The sequence below is a fragment of the Biomphalaria glabrata genome, chromosome 14 (genome assembly GCF_947242115.1).
Source record: "Biomphalaria glabrata chromosome 14, xgBioGlab47.1, whole genome shotgun sequence".
NCBI classification, from domain to species: domain Eukaryota; kingdom Metazoa; phylum Mollusca; class Gastropoda; family Planorbidae; genus Biomphalaria; species Biomphalaria glabrata.
The window spans coordinates 29,790,741-29,811,866 of NC_074724.1; the positions used below are offsets into that span (position 1 = coordinate 29,790,741).

Consider the following 21,126-nt stretch of genomic DNA (forward strand, 5'->3'; position numbering starts at 1 on the left):
CTAGCATCCGTTTAACAAGGTCAACAAAAGGACAATATAGACCCTAAACCTGACAAGATGCTTATGGTGAGTGGACTGATCTATGGTGGGATTACATTTGATTTATATTTAGGAAGTGCTTTCAGAAATGCAAAAATGATAACATCCTAGGCCAAAACTCCTGCAGGACGGCAGCAGGCAGGGATCAAACTGGGGATAATCATGATTATGGTTTACAAGCGCTTACCACAAAACCAGCCATATCCTCATATAAGATAATAAACAAATCATTTCACCTTTGGCTGCTCAGTTTTATGCTAACTTTGTGTGCCGTGATAGTGTTTTTGGTAACCATAAAATAAGAGAGAAAAGGCCAACTTAAAACTAAATGAAAATGGGTATAAAACTGGTGTCCAAGAGAATAAAAGTAAGCCTCTTTTGGAACACTATTACATTACAGAAGTGGTGTTGTTTTTTTGAGTACATCTGTTCAGTGAAATTCACCACAATATATCTCATTTTGTTTGAAAAGTACTCTAACATAAATAGTCACTGTTTCCTTTGTGTTAGTAGTGATAAACCCAAGATAATTCCAACTTGAGTCGGAACTTCCCAGTCTGTAGTCTAAAAGACACACTGGACACAAGTTCCTAAGGTCAGAACTTTTTTGTTTGTTACAGTAATAATTCTAATTCTAACAATCTTAATTGATTCTCGTTAAGTCTTGGTCTGTAAGCGAATGGATACTTTCAGTGTTTAGAATCCAACATCAAAATGTGAGCTAACACTAAATCTACCCCTAGAAATATGTATTGCTTGTACCCAGCTGGAACAACAATAACACTGGCACTGAACAGAGACAGGAAGTATAACTTCTTAAGACAAAAGGAAACGCTATACTTAACTTTGACATCATGAATTTCTGTGTTGTCTTTCAGTTGATAGTTTATTCAACAAAACAAAAACACAACTCTGTGCTAGTCTGTCATCAACGTTTAATTATGTATTTCATTCATTAAGAAAATGTGTATAACAGTCACTGAGGAACTCAGTGCCAGCATGATCAGAAGGAAAAAAAAAAAAAAGGAAACAAGATATAACTTATTCACAGAAATGTAGAGTCAGTCTCCTAGTTCAACAGTTCTACTTGCTCCAATAGAGACTTACACAATGAATCCAAAGTTTAAAGCAAATGTCAAAATATAAGTATCATCACAATATATAGAGTCCCCAACAGTTTGAAACTGAACAAAATAAAAACATAAAGTCTAGGTGTGAAAAAAACAAAACAAAATGAAATTTAATGTAAAGCCAGCAAACTCTGGCCTTCACAGACTTCTTGACATCCCAGTCATTGTGCTCAGCTCAAGCAGTTCCAGACAGTTCTAGATTTCTTAGATACACAAGATCTAAGATTTCCTCCATACTTCTAGCATCAGGGTTAATAATAATTTATACTTATATATCAGCCAAAGAATAACTTTTTCTTAATTTCTTGTATTATTTACTGGTCTACTAAGTTTAATATAGCACATAGAAGGTCATTATTCATACTAACAGGGCAACGGTGGGCGACGTTGGCCATTCAAGTTGAATGAGTAATGTATGATTTTTAAAAATAAAATGTTCTTAGCAATAGTTAATAAATGCACAGAACACCTATCTACACGATAAAACAAAAACAATGGACAAAATTTATAAATGTACATAGATTTAGAAAGATTATTTATAGAACACTGGTTCTCTTTTTTTTTATATGGTTCTTTTCAATCCACTTATTGTCAATGATTATAATTATAAAACACTGGTCTTTATTAGCTCAATTTTGATACAGAGTATCACTACATAGCATGAGGACTATGGCTATCTCTGTGTGGAATATTTTCAATGATTTTAATATGCAAAAAGATATGTTCTCCTGCGTCTGGAACTGCCTGTTAATAAATAATTATTTCCACTGTTGTAATATTGTGAAAAAAACAACAACAACAGGTCCTCTGTGGCATTAGAGACTACTAATAGCAACCAACATATGTCTTAAAGATTTATACACAAGAAAACAGTGAGCATTCAAAATGAATTCTACTGTCAATACAATCATCCATTAGGGAAAAATGGGAGAGAGAATGGTGTGGGCATGTAGTAGGACAGCTGAGTAAACAACTTCTTCAGTACAGGACAAACTATAACTATACTTTTTTTCTGCAAGCTGTAAACGTCTTAGAGAACCAGAGATATTGGACCCACCATGAGTGTGGACATACACCAACATTAGTCATAATAATGTACATGAAATTTAACAAGGATAGCCCCCAGCTTACAAACACACACACACACCTTACAATCCAATCACCAATAGGAGTGAGACACACGTGATTAATTTGGGTGACCAAAAGATCAGTTCCACTGGATGCAGCCTGAATGTCAAGTGAAATGCTCAACACACTGATGTGGAATGTGATGACAATCCAACAATGTGTCTACCCACAAGGACATACAATCCAAGCACCTTCAACAAAAAGGCCAGTGACAAACCATCACCTACAGTAAACTAAAATAATTTATAACCAGTCATTCACTTAAACACTTTATGCAGTTAATAAGGATTATTCCCCCCCCCCCAACCTGCCTTTCAAAATATGAAGCTGATAATGTATTACCTTAAGGCCATCGATTACAATAATAGTCAAGATAACAGTCATTGCGAATTCTTTCTTTTTTAAATTAAACCAAATGGTTACATTCTATTGTCTTGGGCATTGACCACTCCAGTTATTGCTAAAACCAATGCAATTTTGTAGGATCATCTTAAACAGCTGATGATAATGACAAAGGCAATAAGTTCACCACGCAGATCACATTGTCCATTGATTGGTCAAACAACTTTCTCTCTCTTTCTCTCTCGGTTGTTCACAAATTAGTGCTAAAAAAATCTTTCTTCTCAGACACACACATGCACACACACAGCTGCACACATAATACAAAAAAAAAAATAAACAGGTTTCAAACAATACCATCACACTATTTCATATTTATCCACAAAGAAAACTATTTCTGATGAGAATTTTTCTGGTGCTCCACTGTCAAGTTGTTGAACTTCATTCACCTAGACAAAAGAAACTAAGAGTTAGCAACTAGAAAAAAACAACAAACTGTGATTAATCAATAAAGTAAGCTAAGGTACCCCCCTTTTGGACCATGGGATCTATTGGGGCAGATGATGTAAAGCTTGTCTGTTTTTTGGGCGGATGGTTAAAAAAGGTGTCATGTGACCAGCACAACAATTGACAGCCTTTACTTCCCCAACATATGTCAGGTACCCATTAGAATCAAAGCCTTAGTCTCCAATAAATTAAGTTTAACATTCATAGGCCTACATATTTTTTTTGCAAATTGTGTGTGTGTTGTGTTGGGAGGGAGAGGGGTGTTCCGGCATGTCTGCATGAGAATGTCCTAGGTTATGAAGCAGGTCATTCCAAATCGAGTCAGAAGTCTGTATTTATGTAACAATCAAGAGAACAATTTCATAGACATACACAAAAATCAACAGTTCAATCTAGCACTTACTGTGATATCGCAGAAGGAACGTTTAGATACAAAACTGACTGTTATAGGAAAGAAGTCTTCAGGATGGCCTTTGATGGTGAATTCCATGCTTCCAGTCTTGTTGGAAGCATCTATAAAAGGCAGCTGCCAGTGCAGAGCTTTTTTATCAAAGTGATGTTCACCATCACACTCATTAACTACTGGAGCTCCAGCACCAGTACTGAAATAAGATGATTTACATGAGATTTTTGTTTTTTTTAAAAGATGATCAAGCCTTTCTTTATATTCATATATACATAAGTATATAGCCGAGAAAGAAAAAGAAATTTGCCCTTTCAGCGAGCCCTAAAACAGATGTATTCACATGCATGTGACAAACTTTGTCGCTTCAGAATTGGCTTGACTAGTCACCACATTCTGCCCTGTCTCAAGAAGAAATTAAAACCAACGAGTCATCTGGACCCGTCCATTGTCTTCCAAGACAGGAGCCATACATATATATAGGCATGTTAAAATAGTTTTATAATTTTCATTTTATAGTTATAAATAAATAAATATATATATATATCAATAGAAAAGTAAAATCAGTAGAATTGGTATATGTAACTGTGCAACATAGTTTAGTGAAGCTGTAGGACTGACAGAGTAGCTTTTGAAGTGTAAACAGTTTTCGTTCGTACATACTTTTACATTACAATTAGTATTTTGATCATTTTATTTAAATGAATAACAGCAGTAAAAAAAAATTTACATATCATGTATAAATTAAATAAATAAACACTTAAAAAAAAAAATTATAACATTTACACAGATTCTATTGAAAGAAGGAAAAAAAGAAATTGGAATTTACAATAAACATTCAAAGAGGACAATACAGCTCAATATAGTGTTGATGTGTTGACAGAAAATAAAATACCAAAATATGTAAAATATGCCTTTTATAGATAAAAAAAAAGGTAATAATTTCCAAAAGTGATTACTTACGGACATGGTATGTTAATTTGTACATCTTCAAGTTCCATATTGTCTTGTTCCAGTTCATACTCAATGTTCACCTCACCATTCTCATTTGGCCAGCAGTTGACTAGTAGATTAGAGCATCACAGAAATGTCAACAACATGTCAAAGTGTTTTATAATTAAAAAAAACAAACTTTTATAGCATTCTAAAAATAATAATCAATCAAGTGTGTGGTCCATAAGAAATGAAAAAAAAAAATCTTTTTAATCCGATATCTGAAATAATAGAAGGCCTGCTTAGTAGTAATCAACATGGATGGCTGCCTGGGCGTGTGATAAGCGATCTGGACTGTCGACCCAAGGATCCCAGGGTTTTTCAACTCTGCCTTACCATCCCCTGTTGTCCAGAAGAAGTTTTGGGCTAGGATTTAATCATCTTTAAATCTGAAGGAACACCCAAAACATGTAAAACAAACACAAGAGACACATTATATTCACTAAAGACAAATTAATTATGAGAATACAATGAAAAGTAATTTTAGGTCATTTCTTGATGGTATATAGGTAACATTACATCGCTAACAAAACAGCCATAATCTTGACACCAATACTTTTATAGAGTTAACACTTTTGTAACAATTTATTTTGGAATTAATATACTACTATTAATGAAAAAAAAATAATTTTTAACCTAATAGGTATGGGTCAGTATTAATGTTAATTTTTTTTTCACATTTGTAATTAATACTGCAATTTTTTTGTTGCAACAATTTTAATAGTTTTCCAGATTAAGCAATAAGAGTATTAAAAAAAAACTTACTCGACAAGGGCATGCAAGCTTCGTCCTGTGTTTGAAACCTCCATTTGAGAACACCAATATCTTGGCCCACAGGGAAAGGTTTCTCTGGATTTTTCAAGCTAATAATGGACGACTGAGTGAACAACTTCTTGTCTATGTTAGGATGTGTCTAATTGTGGAATGAAAAATCAAAAGTTAATTATATAGAGACTTTTATTCAGTAATTCTTCTATTCTTAAGGCCTCTGCTTTCCAATACAAGCAAAACCATTACATAATGTTAAAATCATAATGACCCAATTATCTTCTTATCTTATATATTATAGATGTTACTTCATGAGTCAATCTAGTCATGAATGTTCATCAATGACTTATATTGACAATGACATATTCCTTTACACTTATAAAGGAAACGTTGCAAATTGGATTTGTTTTACAGAACTTGACTTAAAAAAAAAAAAACATCTCAAGTTGATATGCTAAAAAAATATACAAATTGTAAGATTTCATTGTTTAGTTTAAACATTACATCAAACAGCTCTACAATACATATATTTTTTTTTAGTAAGGTTTAAAATAATTTCTAAATGATTAACTAGTGTCAACATTGACTTTAAAAAGTAACAAAATCATGGAATAGATTGTCATCTACCTGCAACTGTATTCCTTTGGTGTCATTATTAGTGATCAAAACCTTGATTCTACTTGATTTCTCATTATTAACTTTCAGTTTCAACATTCCAAGAACTTCCATGTTCTGAAGTCCTCCATCACGGCCAGCAGTAAGGGAGATCTTCTCTTCAACCACCAAATGTACACTGACAAAAATTAAAAAATAGCAATGAGCAGCACTCATTCATAAAATAAATCTTTGCTCTAGACCAGTGGCCTTCAATGGAGGGCGTTTTCGTGAAATTGGGAGGTGCTGGGAGCCAAAGGGGTTGTAGGGGGGGCGCTGAGCACAATAGGGTGCGGTAAGGGGGCGCTGGGCATACAGGGGGAAATAAAAAACTAATGGTGCACTGAAACAAAACAAATAAAAAAATTCTTCAAAATTAAAGCTGGCAAACTAAATATACACAATGGTTAGCTTGCTTCTAATTGAAGATCAGATACAACATTAGAAATTAAGTTCGGGAATCCCATTTTCTATTTTAAAATTCTTACTCTTATAAGCAAACTAGGCAATACACCTTTAAGATTTTTTTTTAATCTACATATGTTAATATATTGATATGTAAATGTTAATTTAAAAAAAACAAAACCTGTTAAAGCTAAAATTCAAATAGAATAATTTAACCAAAAAAGGTCGAAGATTTGAGACAAAATATTTTCACAAAATTCAAATAAAATACCTTTCTTGATTGGCAGCTGGAGTAATTGTTTTGGTACTCGGAGCATTCAGTGATTTAGAAGAATCTGTGACTCCTGAAAATTAAAAACAAAAAGTTCAAACAACAAATCCTGAATTCCTAAATTTATAAAACCTAGTAAAGAAAATAAGCACTAGGAGATAGTAACCCTAGTTCTAACCCTAACACAGAACACATGCTTTATATTAAATGTAAAATGTGAAGGAAACAGGATGTTACAAAATGTACATGTCCAGATTGCCAGACAAGTGTATACAAGTTGTTGTTTTTTTAATACATTAGCTTCAGGTAGCTTTGAGTTTCTACACAGACAAGTAAATAATGCATATGGGAGATTATATGTTGCCAATACCACATAAGTTCTGATAACTTTTGATTGAGTCTTTTAAGTTGCAAGTTTCATGTTAAATTTACTACTGTGAATAAATCAATTTAAATTAAGGCATGTGTTATTACATGAAGTGTGTGTTCTCTTGGTTTAAGTTTTAAACTTGTAAAATTATTTTATTTTGACAAGAGAAGTTCTGTTAGTTCTTCACCAATACAATTTGATACTTGGTCATCAGTTTTAACCACTATAACTATTCACCACCCAAAGCCATCATAACAAATGTAAAATTCTGATTTTTTTTGCTACAAAGGTAAAGACAAACATATACTTATGAACTAAAATGACTTATTTTACTAGCTTATTTTGTATGTAGTTATCACATTTATTAACAAGGACAAGTAACCACAAAATCAACCTACTTTCTCCTTCTGACTGTAACTGTCCAACAAATGTGTCCACATCTTTCTTCTTTGAACCCAACTTGAGGGCTTTGCTGGGACCAGCGGATTGTTTCCTGGGGAAGTAACAAAGCAAAATTTCATGTTCCAACATGATGAGAAATGAAGACGAAAGTGATGGAAAATAAAAAAATAAAAATGTAGGAACATACACTGGTTTACTGTATGCTGGCTTAGGTGTATCTACCGAGGTACTATTTTCAATAACTGATGAGTCAGATCTGTAGGAGCCACTTCCAAAGCCTCCAGCTGAAGGATAGCTAGTGTTACGGCCATACTTGGAGCTTTCTCTATTCTTCTGTTGTATTTCTTTGGCTCTCTTTTTCATTTGATCTCTGGCTTCTTTCTCTTGAGACTGTAAAATAAAAAAAAAAAGCTATCAACATCAGCCTAAAATAGAGACACAGAAGGAAAAAAATCCAGCGACTCAAATGGCCAGAAACAAATAAACTAATTAAAAATGAATAATCCTATATTAAAAAGGTTTTATAAATATGTGCATCAAAAGAGGCCCATATTTCTGCTTTCACTAATAATTTTAAAATTATTAGGTATCAATGTTAGTGACACTAGCAATGGAAAATCTATAGTGAGGGTTGGGACTCTGTATGAGTTTGAATTAATGTTAATACTGTCTGAAAGAAATTTGCTAAAGAGGCAGTTTGTTACTAAGTTAAAAAAAAGTAAAGTACCCCATTCAGACCTTGTGCTCTAAAAAGCAGATGATGTAAACATGTTTCTATGGCTGACAGTTAATGAGGGTGTCATGGCTAGCACAAAACTAACCATCTTTATTTTCCCTAATTAAGTCAGGTCTCCATAAGAGTTGAGTTGATGCCCTAAAATCCCAAAATTCTAAATCCCTATCTTCATCAAGATTTGAGCCCAGACCATCTCGGTTCAGAAGCCAAGCGATGTTATTAACTATAAACAATGCCACTCCCTTTTTATAAATTCAATTAAACGTATATAATCTTGAACAATCTAAATAAATAATGTAAAAAATGGTGTAATTTCAGTTTTAATAAATTTTGAATAAAAAAAAAAGATAGGTCTAACAAATTGAGAATATAAATATTTAAAAGTTTGTCAATACATTATTTAATCATCCTCAGTGTAGTTTGACATAGGGGAGGTTCCTCCAGGTGGAGGAGAATGGGGGTTGCTCTTTAGAGCAAGTAGAAAAAACACAACTTCATAGAATCATCAATCAATGTTCTTAAGGTGATTATTTTTTTTTTTTTGCATCATACGAAAGAGGGGACTATTGCGTGACAATATTAGGAAAGGGTACAGAATAGATGGCAAGAATAAATAGTAAGGGAAGATATGGCAAATGGCAAAGCAGGACATTAATTCTATTTATTAATATTATTATTGCACTATTAATATTAATATTTATTAACAAAAAATATCATCATGAAATTATTCTAGAAAAAAAATAAATTACCATTTGTTTATAACAAACAAAATAGTATATACATGGATTATCATGTTCTTTCATATATAATTTGACAATCTGAATAGCATAGCAATCTGCATCTCACTCAGACTGTGTTATTATTTACCTGTCGAACAGCAATAAAAACTTTTTCTTCATGAGAATCCATTTCTGTGAATGTTTTGATCTGAGCAAGGTTGACATTCTCCCTGTAGCCTAATGCAACTATTTCATCAAAAGCAAAGATGAGGGAAAAGCCCTGAGCAATGATGTCAGACTCCTCCATGTTGCGACAGTATTCAGGCAACTAGAAAAAAACAAAAAACATTTAGTTTTATCTTGTTAACATCTTTATAGTTCTTTTTAAATTATGTGCGTGTAATTTTTTTTTTAAAAAGCCGAAATGGTACTGATTACAAGTATTCTATTTTAAAGAAAATGATAAAATAGGATGGATTGTGTGCAGGGGCTCAGAAATTAACAGGGAAGTATGGAACAGAGGAAAGGAAGACACAGACATATGGGGACTTGAATGAAGACAGCAAGTGATCTTGTCTTTCTTATTAATTTCTCAAAGACATATTTGTATAGAGATTTAATACATACATGTGTTTGTAACCTTGCATATTATATATGCCACATCTGAGGTAAAAAATCAACGCTTGCAGTGACAATAAGTTAAACATGTGTGTTACTTACAACTTTGGCAAACAATCGCAACGTTTCCAGATCTTCTAGAATATTGGAAGCTTTAGTTGTGATGAGTAGGACATAGAGTTTTTCAAGTGGCTGATATACATATCTCACACTCTCCGTCTCCACAAATGTGTGCTGCTTCCCTGAACCCATAAGCTTGGGGAAAGCAGCCAGCAAGCCTTCAATGCGGGAACGGGTCATCTCGACAAACTGACGTGAGATGATCGCTTTGAAAGTTTAAAAAAAAAAAAAAGCAATAATAATAATGTAAAGCATTATAATGATGTAACAAACATTTAAAAATACAATGGTTCTTAAAATGAATAACTTCTGACATTTCACCAAATTTTGTTGAAGTAGCACACCCTTATTCCTTTGAGAGACAACTTTAAAACGTTTCGCCACCAAATGGTAAATTAATGAGTAGCCAGAACATTTACGTTTTAAAAGCAATGTCTTAAAAGATTGTTTTATGAAGACTGTAGGAAAACAAATACTGTATCATTTTTTTTCTCCTAAAACTAAATGAAAAAAAACCCACATGAATCCAGTTAATCAGACCAGATGCATATTCAGATGGAATTCTAATGTGCCCACACAATCTCATGTTATTGCTATCAGACCATCAGAATATGTGGGCCCTTATTGAAACTACAGAAATATACAAATATTACAGAAAATATCGATGTCATCTGACCAAAACAGAGTTATAAATAACCTAGAAGATAAGCTAATTTATTATTGTCATATGACGGTGAAATGAAAAAAATTGTTATAGATATAGGAGCCAAACAGTCAAAAAAAAATTAATTTTGAGTAAAAAAATATGTTATTAAAAGCCTGATCACATTAGGATTACAATTTGCTATCAAATAGTGGGATTTTTATGAAAAGAGTGCTGATTAGAGATAAGCTTTTATCTTTTAAGTATTATTCACTGATATCTTCTAATATCTAGAATATACTGTGCCTTTATAATTTCATTAATCAAAGAATCATGTTAAAACAGAAATGAACGTTCTTAAATTTTGTTCAAGACTCTCTGGTGTTTCATAAAACAATTTGGAAACTAAAAAATTAGAATACATAACACAAAAACATGTTTATAAATCAAGTAAAAACCAACCTTTTCCAGATCTATTACACACAGCAGCTGCAAGCAGCACCTGAAAAGGAAGAAAAGAAACGTTCACAGATGTAGAGAGAGTAAAGTACAAAGGACACAATTTGTATACATTTGTATTCATTATTTTGAAATGGCTTGACCTGTGAAAATGTATATATATGTATTCATTATTTTGAAAAGGCTTAAGCTATGAAAATTTGAAAAAATCTAACTAGATACTACTCCTAGATACTACTCCTCAGTCATTAGAGAACAACAATTAAGGTAAAAATTGGATTAGCGAGCATTTTCAACAAGAGACTTCCATAGGGCAGGTGGTTGGTTACACCTGACAGAACAAATATTTTCTTTATAATAAACTACATTCTTAAAAAGTCCTTTTTTAAGTAGATTCTTCACTAATCTTAACAATAATATCATTTATATCAGTGAAGCTCAACCTTATTTGGTCTGCGGGTCATTTTAATTCCCCACAGTCTTGTTGCGGGTCACATCAGCAAAACAGTAAACAACAGGAAATAAACAATAAACCATGTTTATTAGAAACCACTGAATCTAGTAGTTACATTGATTTATGAAAGTTTATTTAATAACCAGCTTTTAAATATCCGGCTGCATAGATGAGATGCCGAGTTGGAGCCCCTGAATCTAGAATTCTAGACGTTAGTCCGTGAGACTATTTACCCTTAAGTAGAGAGAGATACATTTTTTTCAAACTTTTTTTATGAGAATAGGACTTTCTACACTGATCTAGACTAGATTAACTACTGACACTAGGTGTAGTAGAACTAAAGTCATTTCCGCCTAAAGAACATGTCAAGCCCTGCCACTGCAATTTTTACATTTGAATTTTTATAACTCTGTAAAGGTTAGTCCTAGGAAAAAACTGCAAACATCTATAAACTTGTCATCCATTTATCAATAAAAATAGATATGTTGTTTTGTTATGCTACACATAGTTACAATGAAATATGTCAAAGAGGGTCAGGTCTATGCGGTCCAGCGCTAACATTAACGAACACCATTCCCCCGCTTTGTAACTCAGTGTGCTAACAAACACCTCATGGTTATTGTATTTAAAAAATGTATATTTAATTTTCTTTTTTTATATAAATTTCTTTTTACATTAACAGACAGGTCAGTGTTACTTTTCCCACTCTCTATTGCTTCCTTCTTTGTTTATAACCGTCACCACAACAAGGCCACGAGACACAAGTTTTACGTATACTGTAGCCTACCCAAATAAAAAAACAACTGTATGTCCCCCACTTCTTTAGCCCGCTCATTCTGCTCAGTGACTATGACCTAATTTGATACCTGATCAATCAATAATTGTCCCTCCTTCTAAGTTTTTTTTTTTGATACTGTGCTGATGATACCATGCTTAGTACCTACCTGGTTGATCAACATTTAGGGCACCAAGGAGAGACAGAATGATTGAGAGGGAGAGCAGGGTTGTGCCTATCACTGTGTTTGTTTGTTGTTTAAGCATATTTCTTGCTCTAGTCTTAGTAGCCTATCACTTTAGATTACCTTTTAAAAAATTTTTTTTTTACACTTGTAGAGCTTTAGTGCTGTGTGACAAAATAGCAATAAAATAGAGTTTCAAAAATGTAGATCTAACGCAGCCTCATAAGTCTATAATAGCTCATTGTTTATTAAAATAGCGTTATTCATATGTCATTTCATTGATAATTGGTAGTTATAAAAGAATGATAGTGAGCACCCGCGGCCCTATTTACACAAAGTTTATGACAATTGACATGTATGTATTTTAGTTAGGGCCTTTTTAGAAGAATTTTAGATAGGTTTTGGTTTATAATACCGTTTGGTTAGCTGGTACCTAAATTTTCTAAAAAAAAATCATCTTCACCCCGGAACTACCACTTCTGTCATAGAAGAAAAAAAGGTATACAGAAAAAAATGGCATTGTCCTACCAACCAGTCATTGCCAGTGTCGCAGTGTTCTTTGAACCCGTGTAAAACCCTTGTTTTTCAGAGTAAACGAAACTAAATATGTCTGAACTATAAAGAAATGGAGTATAAACAAAAACATAGATCTACTAGTTTCGTCATAGCTATTAAAATAAAGGCTCATTTTAACAAACTTACAAAGATTGTGGGGTGTTTGCTAATATTAATTTAATATTAATAAAATAGATCTAATTACAAACACTAGACTTCACTAGAGTCTAGATCTAGTGGAGTGTTTGCTATTACTAGTATTACTAAAATAATTACAAACACTAGTTCTAGTTACAGTACTGTAGTGTAACTTTCTAAGTCACTAGATCTAGAATATATATCTACAGATACAGTCACCACAGAGACAGAATGTCACAGAATCATTGACTTTATTGAGTGAGAATCAGTAACACTCACAGTGACAGAGAACCCAGACCCAGTCAGTCAGTGAACTCAGTGAGTGCGAAAAAAAAGTGATTAAAACTTAATCTACACTATATAACAATGACCAGTAATACTTTAGATAGCCTACATAAAAGATTTAAAACACTAATGCATTTGATTGAAAATTCCACAGCGTAACGTACCATTTTGTGTTATTATTTAAGAAAACTAAAATCACTAGCCGGTTTGTGTGAATCTCAACGTAATCTGCTCCAGTGTCAACAAGATGGTGGACAGATCTTCCACGTCAAAGTAATATTACTGGGCAGGAAAATTTACTAACTTTTTAAGAGCTATTTCTTGAAAATCAAAACAAAAAAATGTATATATTTATGCATATACATTTTTTAGATTTAATATCCCATCAAATACGAAGAATAATAAATATTTCTTTTGCACTATTTTTTTTGTTGCGTATTTACTTTATTCCGGAAATAGGTAGACAGAATACATTTCTTTCGCACTGACATTTATATTTGATTATTAATAAGCATTTCTTTTGTGGTCAGTGCCTTTACCATTAGATTTAGGGATCTGAAGAAAACAGTGGCGTCACTAGAGTGGGTGTCACCCGGTGCTGTCAGCTGAGGGTTTCACCCCCCCCCCAGCCCGTTTTTTTTTCGTTAAGCCATAATATATATACCTTATAATTACCATCATTAATTAATTGTTAAATAATTATAAATAGAATATCGATTCTATTTTAGAATTGTGTCTATTACAATGTATCTATAGTTCAATTTCGCAACAAAGCAACCTTACAATTACAATGTTTTCTTCTTTTCTGGATTTCAAACTTGAAAACTTATTAATAAAAATTAAAATCAATCTCAATTATTTATTAACTTAATTTAACTTTTAAAAAAATATTTTACATGACACTAAATATACGCAGATGGTTGATAAATTATTCAGAGATATTTGTTAAGGTCCTAGTGGCATATGAAAAAAAAATTGCTGCCTTTAGATGTCTTCTCAATCATGGTAGCCTATATCTGTTAAAATGTCATTTGGATAATAATAAAAAAAATTAAGTAATTTTGAAATTAACATGTACAATATTTCATCAGTTGTTGAAATAAAGACTTTTTTGGTTTATCTGCTACATCAATTATTGCTTCTAGCATAAAAAAACGCTATGCATAGAGATGAGAAAAGTCTGAGTGGTTAAGCTTTTGGCTTCCGAACCTGGTGTCTTGGGGTCGAATCCTGGTGAAGGCTGCTGTTTTTAATTTCGGATCTTTAGTCGCCTCTGAGTTCCCCCCCCCCCATCTCTAAAAGGTATCTGACATTAGTTAGGGAAAAGTAAAGGCGGTTGGTGGTTGTGCTGGCCACATGACAACCTCGTTAACCATGGGCCAAAGAAACAGATGACATTTACGTTATCTTCCCCATAGACTGAAGGTTTGAAAAGGAAACTTGTTACTAAATAGTGAGTTCCGGCATCTTATGATTGATCGCCTGACATTTTCTTCTTGTTTTTCTTCTTTTTTTTTTTCTATTGAATCACAAGTTGTTGTTTTGTTGTTGTTGTTGGTGGTGTTTAAAAAGCTATTTAAATGACACTTTGAGAAAACGTGTTTTGTTTTTGGTAAAGAAAAGATTTAATTGGTCACCATATTGCCAAATGTTAAAAGGCACCTTGGCCTCCAAGAATATCTTCTCAACAAAAAAAGAATTAAGCAAAGACGGTAAAATAAAAGACATATTTCAATAGATCTTAAGCTGCGCCTCTAGTTGCTAAAATTTCAGAACGAAAATATTCTTTCAATTGTAAATAAAAATTAGGCAAGGAGCGTTTTCTTATAAAGAATGCTGACCACATAAATTAAGTGAATGTTATACACATCTGTTTAATAGCTTTTCTGTTAATTTTTTAAGTTTTCTGTACTCTGTATGCTTATGTGCGTGCTTATAATGAAACCACGAAGAAATTTAAATGGGAGTGAATGGTTTTGGTTGTGTATTTTGAAGAGTTTTTAATGAAACTAAAAGACGGCCTGGCGTAATTCAAGGGAATAAGACTGACGTGAAAGTTCAAGATGAGTTTTTTTTTTTGTTTTTTTAGAGATGCGAGACAGAAAAGACGTGTAATTGTAGTGAGTTAAATTTTGTTTAAATATCATTTCAATTGTGTTTCTTTACATACTGGTCTACCTTTAATCTTAATCTATCCATATTTGTGAATAAAAGTTATACCCAAGTTAGTCTAGAAAGAAGTCTGTTTAATGTTTGTTCAACTTTATTTTCCTAAGAATTGAATAAGCCTACATCGAATTGGTTGGAATAGCTGTTTGAAACTACAAGCCAACGACCGAGCGACATATACAGTCTTTTACTTTTAGAGATTCCACTACATATTTAAATCTTTTTTTTCTTTGAAGTAGATTTGCATATAGTTCTATGTTCATTGACTTTACTCGTCATGCAGTTATGGAGCAACAATGAATTATCTCACAGAGATGAGATTAAAGCAGTGGCGTAGCTAGGGATCATCTGGGGGCCCGGGGAGAGCTTGACCTCCTTAGAGGCCCCTGCAATTTAACAGTTGACATCATGACATGAGACAATGGCGTAATATTTAATGTAAAAACAAATTTCGGACACTCATTTGGGGCCCCCTTCAAATTTGGAACCCCCCACCCCCACCCTAGCTAGGCCACTGGATTAAAGCTAGGGTCGGAACGATTTTGCCCACATAGCAGTTTCACCCTCTCCCAGCAGCTGATGTGTCTAACGGGTGTCGATTCAGTTTGGGATCAGCGGCGTCGCCAGGTTCTGCCAGGGTGTAGCACTGTGTGCTGTAAGCTAATTATGGGTCAACGGCTCTTGATTTTTCCCAAGGGTTGACTCCAGAAGCCCCTTACCGCCCCACCCATGGATCCGCCAGTGTATGTAACCTCTCCTCTATTTTAATCCAATGCCCACGACCCAGGGGTCCACAATGCAGTTAAAATGACATTTTTCAAGGTTTTCTGCAAGAATATCTGAAACTATGAACTACAAGCTTCACAATATCCATAGTCTTACATCCCTCCACAGAAAATGTTAACATTGAAGCATGACTGCCAGCTATAGTTTTTATATTGGCACATAATAAGTAGGTACCATTCAATTCCATTCGCTACCTTTACTAAAAAAAATTAGCTTTATAAAAAAAAAATATAGATGACCGTGGCGAGTGATTTCCATACTAAACTAAAGAATTTTTAATTTATTAGTTCTGTTGTTATATTATTATAGATACAAGTGGTCTACCTAGAGTTTTCACCAGGATTCGAACACGGGACTTCTGGTTCCAAGTGCTTTACCACTCAGCCACAGCATCCCCATATATTCATTTAGCGTACACTTATATTTTTTAAAATAATAATTATTAACTTTATCCATACATTCAAAATTAATAAAATGTAACATGTATTAAAGAGAAACTAAAAAAGATTTATTCTTCTTACAATATTAGATAAATTGGCAACACGGACGGACAGACATTCAACACAAAACTAATAGTACTGGTGACAAATAGGTATTGGTTATTATAAGAGATTAGCTTGGCCAGGTTCACATCTAACATTACATTCACTTTCACCTATCCTTTGGTCTGTGGACCGCTGAGGCACCACACAAGATCCGTCAACCTTCTTTCTCCATTCTTCTCTGTCATTTGTCTTTGATAGAATTTCATTCTGATGTTCTTTCTGAAAATATTGAAACCTGCCTTTTAACCTGCCTGGGTGGACCACTTCGGGGGCCGATTTTGAGTTTGTGTCTCCACACAAATTGTCTTTGTAACCTTGTTAATGTTTTTTTTGTTTTTAAAATTCATTCCAAAAGATTTTTCTTTATTGGTTTTGCTTGCAATCTTTAATCTTGAATAAGTGGCCTGCATCCGGAAAAAAAGTAAAACAACAACAACAACAACAACAAACAAACAAACAATCAAAAAACTTTATAAAGTTCATGTCGCGATCTATCAGAGACCAGTATTTATTGTGGGCCTGCTCCCTGCGACGTCGCAACCTGTGGGCAATGGCCACTTCAAGGGTCTGATGTCGCCTATATTTTTATTTATTTATTTTTATTTCAAAGTTATCTGCCAGTTAGGGTGAATGTTAGAGTTTCTCTGCCAAAAATAGCCTCTGTGAATTTACAAAATTGCTTATTCTGTGGAAAAAAAAATAAAAAATTCGCGAGTTAGATGAGCTGCGAACGCATAAATAGATGGCAAACAAATCGATACTCAAATCGTAGGCAACGTTAACATGCATTTTTTTTTTCCTTTTCTAGATATTGTTCAGGGAAAAATTCCTTTTATTGTTTCATTTCTTTTAAATATTTTGCAGTAAAGTTAAAAGTACTAGTTTTAACTTACATAAAGTAAAAAAAAAAAAAAAAAAAGTAAAAAGACTGAGTATCGAGTTAGCAATGCAGACTGTCACAAATCATGTGACTATCAGCTCATCAGCTTTGGGCTCTGAAGATATCTACACTGCCACGGCTCAGTCTAACGTCGTATTGAAAATGTATTCTGATAAAGAGTTTGATAATCGATTGGGAAAAGACCAAAGTCTATTTTTAGAACACATTTCTAAATTTAGTTACTGAGTAGGTATTGAAGCCTAGAATTCCTTTTGATCAGTATTCCAATGTCAATGGAGGGAATTTGACGAATGCGCAACAGAAAAATGTCTTTATTTAAAGCACCGAAATGTGCAGGAATCATTTAGGGGTCACTGTTATCTTCAAGCTTGTCAGAGCGTTTTGACCATTATCAAAAATGGTCTTTGGTTTTGTCTGTAGGCCAGGGGTTCTCAACCTGTGGGTCGCGACCCCCTTGGGGGTCGATTGACGATTTGCTAGTGGTCGCCAGAGACCATCGAAAAATGAATAGTTTTGTCTATTCTTCTATTGCTGTGTGTCTGAGTGGGGGGGGGGGGGGTCGCGGCAGAGTGTGGCATTGTAAAGAGGGGTGGCCGAGCTTAAAAGGTTGAGAAGCGCTGCTGTAGACACAAGTTGTATAAATTCATTCATTGATCATTATCATTTTCATCACCATCTTCAGTATTCTGACTTGCGTTGTAAGCGTCAGCAGTTGTTCTTAGCAGGATATCAAGAGAGAGGCCGGTCCATTCTTTCATATTAATCAGCCAGCTTTTTTTTTTGACGATCCTGTCTTCGTGCTTCCTCCCCTGTACATTGAAGAATGATTTTTGAAATCGAGTCATGTCTTACACTATGACCGAACCAGCCCAGCTTTAGTCTCTTTCTCTAATATTTTCTATTATGCCGTTCTTCAAGAATTTTTTTTTTTAAAAATTATATACTGCATATTGGATTTTTATCTTTCGGTGTTTACAAGCTTATGATAAGTTATTTGTGTGTGTGTGTGTGCGTGTGTTTTTTCTTTTGATATTTAAAAAAAAGTGCCTTATTTATTCCTCTTGTTTTAGTTGCCATATTTGTACTGTCTCTAGTACTTGATTCTTTAAAAAAATAATCCTCATAATTTCCATTTTATAATTTCAAGGGATACAACTGTTGAGAACATACATCTGAATGAAATGCTCGCAGTTGCCGGTCTTTGACTGGGGCATTATATTAGGAGATGATGGCTTCAAAAATTTACCAAAGCTGTTAAATTCAAAAGATAAAGTAACTATTAGTAATGGAGACATTATTAGTCTTGTTTTTTTTTTTTTTACAATTCCACCTTTCATGGGTAGTTGGGCACTGGATGGAAAGGAATTTCGAAAACGACTTTCATAGAAATTTGACAGCTTTTTGTATATCTTTGGGAGAAAAAAACAAAAAAAAAACAAACTTACCCTAATATGCCACATAGTGGAAATTTGGACCTATATAATTAAAAATTTTTTTTTTATTATATATCTTAAAATGAGAGACTTTGAGTGGTCTAACAACCAGTAAAGGGATTAAGTGCTCTAGCACGTTTGAGAAAAAACTATTTTTCTTTGTGCGTTGTAGTTATATTAATCCCTGGGTTCAACCTAACAGACATGCAGTGTACACACAGTCGTGCATAAAGTGATAAACTATGTGGATGATAATTTAAAATAAAAATGTGAATTTAATACTATGATATTTACACAATGATATTGACACAATGATATTTACACAATGATATTGACACAATGATATTTTCACAATGATATTGACACAATGGTATTGACACACTGATATTTACACAATGATATTGACACAATGATATTGACATAAATGATGTGAATAATGAGTAATCGAAGTTAAATATGAAGATACCCAATTTTAACTAGGCCTACATTCATCCAAATTTAATTACAAAATATTTAGACCTACGTAATAAGCACCTTTTATGATGTTGTATAGCAATAATGTCGAGACACCGACAGGGACTTCAACATCATGAACCATTCCTCAATTTGCACTCAAGATTCTTCATTGTAACAAGATACTTCAGAAACTGTGAATGAACATCAACTCTTCACAATTGCAATCAAAGACTGTCACAAACTTCTGTAGGGGGGCCTAAGTCAACACTGGTCATGATGACGACAACACTGTCAATGGTAACACCGATACTGGCAAAGTAAGCCAAAAGTTGAAATGGGTAACGTCAACACTGAAACCCTATAGAAATAAACAACAGAGTCTCAACTACGTATCTAAAACAATAAATGCGAACGAAGCAGCATTGTTCACGCGACCGACGGTGTCAAAATCTCGGGTTTAATGCTAATCGATAGCCGGTTTGAACCAAATATATTTTTATTTATTTTTTAAAAAAATATTTTAAGTTTTAAAATGGACGTATTGTTTAAAAAATGTATTTATAAAATGTTTTTCTTGTTACACATTAGTCACATCAACAATTGTATAAAACTAACAATACTAACAACTAACTAACTAACAATACTAACAATAAATACCATGGTATAATGGTACCAGCACGTTAAAAGAACTATACCGTTGTATTACAAAGGTATGTCAATAAACTTTATAAATCAACAAATAAATTACCCTGTCTAAAGGACAGATATGTCCTAAATTTATAAAGAAACGTCCTTAAGTTTTAAGCTGTTTTGATTATTTAAAAAAAAAAAAAAGGTTTTGTTAAAGCTTAATTGCAACTTCACTGACCAAGGAGTTTGTTGACTTGCTGTCCAATTACTGTAGTGCGTGGCTTCAGGCATGGCTAGGTGGATTCTTGTGTTTGTTTAGTCAGCAATGGGGAACTTAAAGCAATGGTCAATAATCATTACTGCTGCAGCTTCTTCGGTTCAGGATTTAAAAAAAACAAGGATTTAATTAAGTCGACGAAGTAAAGGAAGGGGAACAAATCACTGCAAAAAATGTTTCTTCATTCTGTCTTCACTTGTTACGTCAGGATTGTATTTTAAGAGATGCTAAATTTTGTTTTTTGTGTTGTAATATTATCTTCGTAGGAATGATCTAGGTTTAAGCTAGGATATTTATTGTATGGCAAGGGTTAAAACTTCAAATGTGCCGTCTACAGCATTTTTTTTTTTTTAAAGACTTTGGATTTGTTTTGGGAGGCTGTGAAAATGATTATATACTGCTATTAAAGTGAGATTCTTGTTATGCATACATGAACTATTGATGTGAAATTTGCGTTTCTTTTTTTAAACGGGCAAACGTTAACGAGAGTGTCAAGTGGCCAAAACCAACGACAATTGATTTCAGAAAGCTTAGATCAACTAACTTTGTCTATCTGTCTGGTACACGCTACTGAACACTTGTCTATCTGTCTGGCATACGCTACTGAACACGTTCTTTCTCCCATTCTGGGATCAAGCTGAAACTTGGCACAATTTTTCATGTTCCTAACAAAACACCAACACATTAACTAATGAATCAATCAAAAAATTAGCCAATCAGTAAATTAAATATTAATGAATGAACTAATTTTGCTTGATATCGAAAAATGGCTGTAAATGTGGAGCTCTTCCCATGGATTAACCTTGCCTTAGAAATGTTTTAAAAATTTATTAT

At 33.4% G+C, this 21,126-nt stretch overlaps 1 protein-coding gene across 1 annotated transcript; it reads right to left on the reverse strand.

Moving 5' to 3' along the window:
- Positions 1-957: 957 nt before the first annotated feature.
- On the reverse strand, positions 958-13,395 carry LOC106059139 (coatomer subunit delta-like). Its single transcript, XM_013216696.2, has 12 exons — positions 13,260-13,395; positions 10,708-10,747; positions 9,585-9,808; positions 9,013-9,192; positions 7,597-7,799; positions 7,406-7,500; positions 6,638-6,710; positions 5,935-6,100; positions 5,305-5,452; positions 4,510-4,609; positions 3,547-3,745; positions 958-3,085 (listed from the first exon to the last, which is right to left on the reverse strand). Exons 1-12 carry the CDS (start codon positions 13,260-13,262, stop codon positions 2,996-2,998), a joined length of 1,521 nt encoding a protein of 506 aa, XP_013072150.2. The 5' UTR covers positions 13,263-13,395; the 3' UTR covers positions 958-2,995.
- Between the last annotated feature and the right edge of the window lie 7,731 nt (positions 13,396-21,126).